The sequence below is a fragment of the Mustela nivalis genome, assembly GCF_964662115.1.
Source record: "Mustela nivalis genome assembly, chromosome: 14".
NCBI lineage: Eukaryota > Metazoa > Chordata > Mammalia > Carnivora > Mustelidae > Mustela > Mustela nivalis.
Window position 1 is genome coordinate 88,641,855 of NC_139033.1, and position 9,944 is coordinate 88,651,798.

The following is a 9,944-nucleotide window of genomic DNA, read 5'->3' on the forward strand; positions in this document are numbered from 1 at the left end:
TTGGCCCTTTTCTTTACCATTCTCTAAAAGCAGGTACCTGTTCTTCCTCCTCTTCACAGAAGGGCTGACATGTTATTCTCAGGTTGTGAAGTGCAGGGTGGCAGGACCTTCCTCCCTGTCGGCGGTTCCTACACTCACTTTGGAGGCATCACAAGCTATTATTTCTCACAGCTGTCCTGGCATCTAATTTGCCAAGGCTTGCCGTGGAGCCAACCAGGTGCTGCCTCTGGAGCTGTTTTCTGGCTCCTGCCCTGGCGAGCCTGGCACTGCCCATAGGATCTGACCCCCGTGTTTCTGTGGCTGCAGAGCTGGGGGATTTTCTGTGATTCTAAGCTAGTGGAAGAAACATAAGGAAAGGTTGCACTCTCTGATGATAGAGTTTCTCTACCCTGTGGTTTCTTATCTTCTTTTTTCCTTTGTATGGTTTTAAAATATTCTGAGGAGGGGCGCCTGGGTGGCTCAGTGGGTTAGAGCCTCTGCTTTCGGCTCAGGTTATGATCCCAGGGTCCTGGGATTGAGTCCTACATCGGGCTCTCTGCTCAGCAGGGAGCCTGCTTCTCCGTCTCTCTCTGCCTGCCTCTCTGCCTACTTGTGATCTCCGTCTGTCAAATAAATAAATGAAATCTTTAAAAAAAAAAATTCTGAGGAAATTAAATATTTTAGATATAGTTGATGTCCCCTTACTTTATACTTCTTTCTCTCCCTCAGGATAGGTGACTATTTGGAATTTGGAATTTGGAATTTGACTATTTTTTTGTACATTTGGAATTTGTACATTTGCTTCTCATTCTTCTCCCTTTAAGAAAATACTTTTACCGGGTGCCTGGGTGGCTCAGTGGGTTGGGCCGCTGCCTTCGGCTCGGGTCATAATCCCAGGGTCCTGGGATCGAGCCCTGCATCGGGCTCTCTGCTCGGCAGGGAGCCTGCTTCCTCCTCTCTCTCTGCCTGCCTCTCTGCCTACTTGTGATCTCTGTCAAATAAATAAATAAAATCTTAAAAAAAAAAAAAAAGAAAGAAAATACTTTTACCTTGTTCCTAAATAACATAGAATACTGTTTTAAAAGGGTACAAAAAGGCACCTGTGTGGCTAAGTGGGTTAAGCCTCTGCCTTCAGCTCAGGTCATGACCTCAGGGTCCTGGGATGGGTTCTCTGCTCAGCAGGGAGCCTGCTTCTCCCTCTTTGTCTCTGCCTGCCTCTCTGTCTACTTGTGATCTCTCTATCAAATAAATAAAATCTTTAAAAAAAATTTTTTTTAAATAAAAGGACACAAAATATGTAGTCCAAGGTGTTTAATTTTTTTTAAAGATTTTATTTATTTATTTGACAGAGATCACAAGTAGGCAGAGAGGCAGGCAAAGGGTGGGGGGAAGCGGGCTCCCCTCTGAGCAAAGAGCCCAATGTGGGGCTCAATCCCAAAACCCTGAGATAAACCCTGAGATAATGACCTGAGCCAAAGGCAGAGGCTTAACCCACTGAGGTGCCCCGTGTCCAAGAAATTTATAAAGCCCAAGTGGGAAAAGTCACAGACATCACTTTGTTGGTTGGGCAAATGAAAGCTTGAAAGATAGTAAGTGTTCTAGATCCATCAGAGTGAATATGATAAATAAAATTTTCCTAAGATGCATTGAAGAATTTGAAAATTTAAGAGTGAAATTTAAATGAATAAGTGGGCAGTCAATTCCAAAAAATTTAAATCACTTTACAACAGATCAGTTTGAAAACTGATGAATTAAAAACAAAAAAATTGAATAGAGATAAATCTAGGAATATATGCTGTTAGGACACCAACAATATGGCAGGAGAGAAAGGACTTACTTTTTATTTTTAATTTTTTCATTTATTTTATTTAAATTCTATTAATTATAGTGTATTATTAGTCTCAGAGGTAGAGTTCAGTGATTCATCAGTCTTACATATACTACTCAGTGCTTATTATATCATGTGCCATCCTTAATGTCCATCACCCAGTTACCCTATCCCCCCACCCACCTTCCCTCCAGCAACCATCAGTTTATTTCCTATACTTGAGTCTCTTACTCTTTGTCTCCCTCTCTGATTTCCTTTTATTTTTCCCCATTCCCCATGATCCTGTTTTGTTTCTTAAATTCCAAATATATGTGAAATCACAATTTTCTTTATCTGATTGTCTTATTTCACTTAGCCTAGTACCCTCTAGTTCCATTCACATCATTGCAAATGGTAAGATTTCATCTTTCTGATGAGTAATATTCCATTGTATATATATATACCATGTCTTCTTTTTCCATTCATCTGTCATTTGACATCTGGGCTCTTTTCATAGTTTGGCTATTGCAGACATTGCTGCTAAACACTGGGGTGCAGGTGCCTCTTTGGATCACTGTGTTTTTATCCTTTGGGTAGGATAAAATGTGTGTACTAATAAATGTGGTTGCAACTGTCAGGGAAGAATTGTCTTAATTTATATACTCTTGTTCTCTGTTGTTTGAATTACTGGTGTGTCACAGTTCTTTTTCTTTCCCCCATAAATAATGAAAAAAGAATGGCATACTTCACCCATTGGTAGAAAGGGTAAATGTCCTGTGGAGAAATGCAAAGGCTGTCACCAGAGAAGAAAATGAATACATTAAAAAATATAACTTTTCAGGGGCACCTGGTGGCCCAGTCAGTTAAGCGTCTGCGTTCACTTCAAGTCATGATGTCAGGGTCCTAGGATCAAGCCCCGTGTCGAGCTCCCTGCTCAGCAAGAAGTCTGCTTCTCCCTCTCCCTCTACCCCTCCTCACTGCTCATGCTTGCCTTCCTTCTTTCTCTCAAAGTCTATAAAAAAGAAATACAACTATTTCCTATAAGGAGTATGAACATAAGCTTTGATATCCGACAGTCCTAGTTAAGCTCAGCACTGCTGCTTTGCAACAGTTTGATCCTAAGGAAGATTCTGTCAGAGCTTCGTTTTCTTTGTATATAAAACGGGCATGTAATAATGGTACCCATCTCAGAATCATTGGTAGGATGAAATAAAATGTGTGTAAAGAGTACAACACAGTGCTTGGAATACAGTAAGTTGGCTATTAAGTTTCACATAACAAAATACCTAAAAAGAAAAGGAATAGAGTAGAGAAAATATATTTGATATAATAGCTAGTACAGTACACAATATTGCTGGAAAGAAAAAACAGATAGCCTTCACATGGGAAAATCCTTAACTTGCTGGCAAAGAAAGAAATGCCAGTTAAAATAAACTTCTGTCAAAGGAGCAAATAAAACTCTTGGGCAGACCCAGTGTGGACCAGATTCTGGGGAGTCCACACACCTCTGCATTCTTGGAGGGACCAGAGTCACGGGACCTCACATTCTGCAACCTGACAGTTCTACTTAGGAGATTCTAAAACAAAAATAAAGGTACAGAATGTGCTGTGCAACACTCGGATTAATACAAGGCAGAGCTAGCCTCAGGGGCCCAGTGGGGAGGGTCCATGACTGGTATACCTGGTCTCAGAACTGGTTTTTCCTCCTTACTCCCTTCCCAGCCAAACTCCAGGCTGCTGTGGTGCTAAACCCTGGCTACTCCTCCATCCCACCTGTTTTCCAGCTCTGTCTGAACTGGAAAGGGGAGAAAACCAATAGCAACGATGACAACATTCGGGTAAGACCCTGCTGGAGGTGATGGAAAGAGCACGGAGAGCCTCTTTGGGGGAGGGAGGGCAGTGGCAAGACGTGCTGCAACTGAGAGCTTAGCCACTGGTCTAATTCCAGTGAACCGTGAGGCCTGCCAGGATTTGTAGAATTTGCGGGAGGCTTTTTGGTATAGTAGAAGAAAAAGCTTAGCGCCATATTAACCAGTTGCCTAGCTTGGGGTCACCCCATTTTAAAATGGGGATACTATAAATCCTTGCCTTGAAAGGTTGCTGTCTTGGGCTTCGGTGGAAATGTGAATAAACTGGGAAGCATGGAAGTGTTGGCATGAGGTGGTGTGTGAGATTATTGTAGCTAGTAAATAATCATTGTACCTGTTGATTTGATTCTGTAGTGTCCTGCTGGCTGTGGACCATGTTTTTAATGCTAATACCTTCTGACTTAGGTCTTGAGATTTCTTCTCCACACACCTCCATCTTCTTGGCTGTGGGAATGTTGGCTAGGGAAAGTTACAGGTCAGAATCAGGAAGACGCTGGTGTCCTGAGCCTGAGGATAAACCCATCGGGTTTGATCTGGTGTGACCGAGGTCCTATAGAGGCCTGGCTACTGTTCCTGTGGAGCTGTCAGACCCAGTTAGTCTGAAGGTAGTGCTGAGTTTCTGGCTTTCCCACTCCTTAGGCTATGGAGAGTGAGGTCAACGTTTGCTACAAGGAGCTGTGCGGCCCCCGACCCAGCCATCAGCTCCTGACCAACCAGCTGCAGCGCCTGTGTGTGCTGCTGGATGTCTACCTGGAGACTGACAGCCACGATGACAGTGTGGAGGGGCCCAAGGAGTTTCCCCAGGAGAAGATGTGTCTGCGGCTTTTCAGGTGAGGGGACGGGTGGGAACATTGGAGCTCTGGAGGTGTCCAGCCTTGCCTCTCTCAGGGACTCAGGGCAGAGATCAGAACCTGGTATGGAGGGCGTGCTCGTACTCACGTGTGCTTGTCTCTCTTCACAGTGGAAATAAAAATTCTGTAGCCAGATTTTCTGAGCAGGGCTTGCTCCCTCTTTCCTGAAACCCACTTCCTACAGCTGGTCCAGCTGTTCTTCTCGAGCACCCCTGAAGGTGGGCCACCCACTGAGTGAGCCCCACCAGAACCAAAAGGATTAAGCTAAACTTCCTGTGCTTCTTTTGGAAAACAACATGGTTTGCTTTTTATTGTCCAAGTAAGCTTTTAAAACTACATAAAGCCCCACCAGTCCCAGAGTCTGCCATATTCTTCCTGGGATGTTCCCGAGTCTATGAGAATGGCAGTTCTAGGCAGTTGGGCATCATGGAAGGAACCAGTTCTGAAGTAAGACAAATAATAAGTACAGATCATTGCTTTGCTGCTCACCAGCTGTGTGATCTTGTTAGAATCACTTTAGCTCTGGACCTATTTCCTAAAGGCTGACATGGAAGTATATTGTCTGGCTCGTGGTGAATTAGAGATAATTCATATAAGCTATGAGAACGGTTCCTGGCACAGACAGGGCTCACAAAATGCCATTAGGTCCTGATGACTTGGTGTTCAGTGTGTCTGTGCTCATGGCACTTTTAGCTACTTTTCTTTTCACTTTGGTGAGGTCCTTTCTCTCCCTTTTAGCCCTTAACACATATTCTTGTTCTTTTGTTTTGTTATTTCTTTTGTTTATTTATTTATTTGACAGCACAAGCAGAAGGAGAGGGAGAAACAGGCTCCCCACTGAGCAGGGAGCCCAGTATGGGGCTTTATCTCAGGACCCTGGGATTACAACCAGATCCAACGGCAGATGCTTAATAGACTGAGCCACCCAGGCACCCCACATGTTCTTGTTCTTAAAGATCAGTTTCAAAATTCCAGAGTCCATGCTGTTAGGCTTTCCTTCCCTTTTGAGCAAGCAGCTAGGGAGGAATGGTGTCTGGGAGAGAGGAAGGGCTATAATCTGTTTCTAATTGGGGCATCCCTGTATTCCCTGTCAGTCTAAATGTCCCTTACCTGCCCCTTACCTCAGATAGCCAGTCCCAGCACCTGGAAGCTGTGCCAGCATCCTTCCGCCTCCATCTGGCACCTCCACCTGGCCTGGTTCTTCATGTTATCTGATAATAACCAGTTCCAGCCCCCAGGTGGCTGCTGGCAGGTGGAGCTGGCGGCTAGATGTTGGTAGCTTCTAGGACTTGCTCTCCCTAGTGAGTCTGTGTGAGAACTCTGTTCTTCCCACCCTCCCTATCTGCTATAACACATTTCGAGGGTGGGAGCTCTCACACAGTCAGTGTTTATTTTCTGTTACCTAATGGTTCCCGAAGGATCCATTTCCTGTAGTGCTTTTTGTCACCCAGGCAGAGGTCCTCCATCAGGGCATTCTGGGTTTGCGCTCCTTTGGCTTCTCAGATCCAGTTAACCCCATGACTGGAGAGATGCAAGTTTCTCAGCCTAGAGTCCAGCTAACCACTGGTATCAGGCCAAGAAGCTGGGCTGCAAAGTGCTGGCCCGGCAGCAGGAGGCAGGAGGTCTAGTTCTGCCTCCGGCTGGCTACCTTCAGACTGTGGGTTCTCCATTAGCCATATGCCTAGACTTGCCCAGGTGATTCTGTGCCCTTGTGATGTTGGGAGTATCTGTCATTATGTTTATGAGCAAGGACTTTGGGCCCAAAAAGATGTGGGTTCACATTGCAGTTCCAGCCTATGTGATGAGGGTCTACACTTAGCCGCCTGAGCTTCAGATTCCTCATTGGTTAAAAACAAAACAAAACAGCATCCACTTCAGGTATTATAGGGAAGATGAAATTAAACGAGATATAGTGTGTAAAGTGCCAAATACGATGGCACGCAGAGTAAGCCCTCACTTAAGTAAGTAGTTGCATTGGTATTGGAATAAAAACCTTCTTTCTCTTGTCTCTGTGTACACACACACACACACACACACTCTTCAGACTGATATCCAGGGTGTCACCTTTCAAGTTACCACTGAATGTCAACCATAGCAGACAAAAGTAGCCCTTTAGATGGTCATTGTTCACTGTGGAGTTGGGTAGAAGAGGCCCGTTTGTGAAGTTTTGCCTGGGATCCCCAAATCCCTACCATTATAGCTGAAGCACCTTAGCTTTAGAGCGTTGAGGTTTTGGCCATGATTGTCAGCCTGCCTGTGGCCAGTAGGATTTAGTGTTAGTCCTGGTTTTGAAGTTGAGCCCGTTGCTTTCTGACAATTACCTTCGGGCAGACAGTTTACCTCCCCGAGACTGTTTCTTCATCTGTAAAATCTATAAAATGGTAGAAATAGTATCTCAGAGGTAGTAGTATAAAGCACGTGGCTCTTGGCAGACACTTAGTGCTGATTCTTTTCGTTCTTGTTTACACGGGAATCTCCCTGCAAAAGGAGGATTTTAAGGTTTTTTCTTAATTTTTCTTATTATAAAAATTAAATAGGGGCACCTGGGTGGCTCAGTTGGTTAAGCATCTGTCTTTTGCTCAGGTCATGATTCTGGGCTCCTAGGATTGAGCCCCGCATCGGGCTCCTTGCTCAGCAGGGAGCCTGCTACTCCCTCTGCTTCACCCCCTGCTCCTGTGCACTCACTCACTCTCTTTCTCCTCACTTTCTTTCTCAAATAAACAAAATCTTTTAAAAAAGAGAGAGAGAGAAAGAAATATGTTTGTTGTTAAACATAAAAACGTCAATGAGCAGTTTTGTAAAAACACTAAAAAGTGAGGGTCTCCGAAGTGCCTGTTGTTGGTGAGGGCCTTTCCAGGTTTATGCTCATGCCTTTGCGAGCATACATTTTCGCCAAAACAGTATGACACCTTACATATTGTTTTATAGTCTGCTTTTCGTTCGTTTTTCACCTCCCAACAGCTGCATAGTTTTCCCTTGTGCAGATGAATTGTAATTTCTTTTGTCAGCCCAAAGGGCACGGTATTAACTGATTTCCCTTCTCCTCTTTCTTTAGGGGCCCCAGCAGGATGAAGCCGTTTAAATATAACCATCCTCAAGGATTCTTCAGCCATCGCTGACCTTCCACTCAGCCTGTTGTTCTCCCCCATGACCAAAGTGCTATGCCTCTACCTTCTGCTTTGGCCCACATGTGGCTCTTGATAGTCTCCAAAGACAGGTTTTTTTATTTCTAGCTTATTAAAGTGTCACTTGACCAAGTGACCTTTGTCTTGTGGCTTCCTGGAGACGACGGGGGTGGATTTGCAGTCTGGAAGGGCAGCTGGGGACCACAGCATATTGTGAAAGAGTTTTTGTGGACTGGCTTTCTCTAGGTGGCCAAGAAAAGCAGAGTGCAGAATATTCTGAGTCTGTAGAAAGATGCTGCCCTCTTATCCCCACTCATCTTTCTTGTTCTTGCTTTGGGAAGGCCTCATTATTTTGGTGTTTATTACCCTAAGTCTCTGCCATTAGGAGGTGGCAGGGAAAGCCCAAGTGAGCACAGCCCAAAAAAAACAAAAGTTCTTTCCCTTCCCCTCTCTCCCTCCACTAACTTCAGTACCTTCATTGGGCAGATTCTCTCTGATTGTTGGATTTTATAAACATCTGACTGTACAGCACAAAGAGAAGACAGGTACAAGGAGTAATTGTAAATATTGCAGCATTGTGTGAAGTCAGTGAGAATGGTGTTGGAGAATCACATGTAGAGCCATCATCTAATGAGGCTCTGGCAGAGTGAGACCAGGAGCCATTTGAAGAGAATCTTCATGGTGAGGACATGATAAGTGCCTCAAAAATAATGGTTCGACTCTCAGGGAATTAGGAGAAGTCCTAGGAAAATCGATAAAACCCTCTAAAATATTTTCAAAATAACCTCCTTTATAATTCTGCAAAAGTCAAAGTGAAGGATAGCATAAAGTGTTCTTGGACAGTTTTGTCAAAAAACTTATTCCCCATCTCCTCAAAAAAAAAGTCAGTTTTCAGTTCATTATTTGTTTAAGAAATAAGATATAAAGCTGGAAAATATTTAAGAATTATTACAGGTGTACCTGGGTGGCTCAGTCAGTTAGGCATCTGTCTTCAGCTTAGGTTGTTATTGAGATTGGGCCCAATGTCCAGCTTCCTGTTCAGCAGGGAGCCTGCTTCTCCCTTTCCTTGCTCACCCCCCCGCCACCACTCTCACTATCTCTTTCCCTCTCTCTCCCTTTCTCTCTCAATTAAAATATTTAAAAAAGAGAGAGAATTATTATATACTTGGGGCACCTGGCTGACTTAGAACAGCAAGCAACTCCTGATCTCAGGGTCATGAATTAGAGCCCCAAGTTGGGTGTAGAGATTACCAAAATAATAATAATAATAATAATAATAATAATAAACCTAAAAAAAGAATTACTATAGGGGCATGTGGGTGGTTCATTGGATTAAGCCCCCACCTTTGGTTCAGGTCATGATCTCAGGGTCCTGGGATTGAGTCCCATGTCGGGCTCTGCTCAGCGGGGAGCCTGCTTCCTCTTCCCCCCTGCCTGCCTCTCTGCCTACTTGTAATCTCTCTGTCAAATAGATAAATAAAATCTTTAAAAAAAAAAAAAGAATTATTACATACTTCTAAGAATCATCTATAAAGTTTTTTTTTTAAAGATTTTATTTATTTATTTGACAGAGAAAGAGAGATTACAAGTAGGCAGAGAGGCAGACAGAGAGAGAGGGGAGGAAGCAGGCTCCCTGCCGAGCAGAGAGCCCGATGCGGGACTCGATCCCAGGACCCTGAGATCATGACCTGAGCTGAAGGCAGAGGCTTAACCCACTGAGCCACCCAGGCACCCCCATCTATAAAGTTTTTAACTACCAGATGAAAATCTACAAAATCTACTCTTGTAGCCATTTTTAATGTATAGAAAGTTTATTTTTTGTGAGTCTTCTTTCTTTTTTTTAAAGATTTTACCTATTTATTTGTCAAAAAGAGAAAGAGCCAGTGAGCACAAGCAGGGGGAGCAGCAGACAGAGGGAGAAGCAGGCTTCCTGCTGAGCAGGGAGCCCAATGTGGCACTCGATCCTGAGACCCTGTTATCATGACCCGAGCCAAAGGCAGACGCTTCACCAACCGAGCCACCCAGACGTCCCAATTTTTGTGATAGTCTTGATCAAGTGGCTTTTTTCTCCCACAGTATACTTTGAACTTTGTTCCCCATTATTGGACTTCTGCTGATTTTCCTTGGATAATATGGGTGTCTGGTAGAAGAGTTGTTTCCTCCTGTTCTCTTGGCTGATCACTGAGCATCCCAGTGATAAGGATTTCCTGAGAAAGAACTAGGAGACTCCTGGCACTGCCAGGCCCTTCATTTTATAGATGGAAGCCTGAGCCCTTGAAAAAAGGAAAATGTGACCTCTCTTGGCTGTTTTAAT

General features: G+C 44.1%; 1 protein-coding gene across 4 annotated transcripts in view; it reads left to right on the forward strand.

The window, feature by feature from the left end:
* Positions 1 to 7,766, forward strand: part of THOC5 (THO complex subunit 5) — a 34,618-nt gene extending 26,852 nt beyond the window's left edge. For all 4 annotated transcript variants that reach the window (XM_082698050.1, XM_082698049.1, XM_082698051.1 and 1 more), the window contains 3 exons: positions 3,509 to 3,624; positions 4,294 to 4,484; positions 7,561 to 7,766. In XM_082698050.1, coding sequence (XP_082554176.1) covers positions 3,509 to 3,624; positions 4,294 to 4,484; positions 7,561 to 7,624 — 371 coding nt within the window. In that variant the 3' untranslated portion in view covers positions 7,625 to 7,766. The remainder of the gene's footprint in view (positions 1 to 3,508; positions 3,625 to 4,293; positions 4,485 to 7,560) is intronic.
* The last annotated feature ends 2,178 nt before the right edge of the window (positions 7,767 to 9,944 follow it).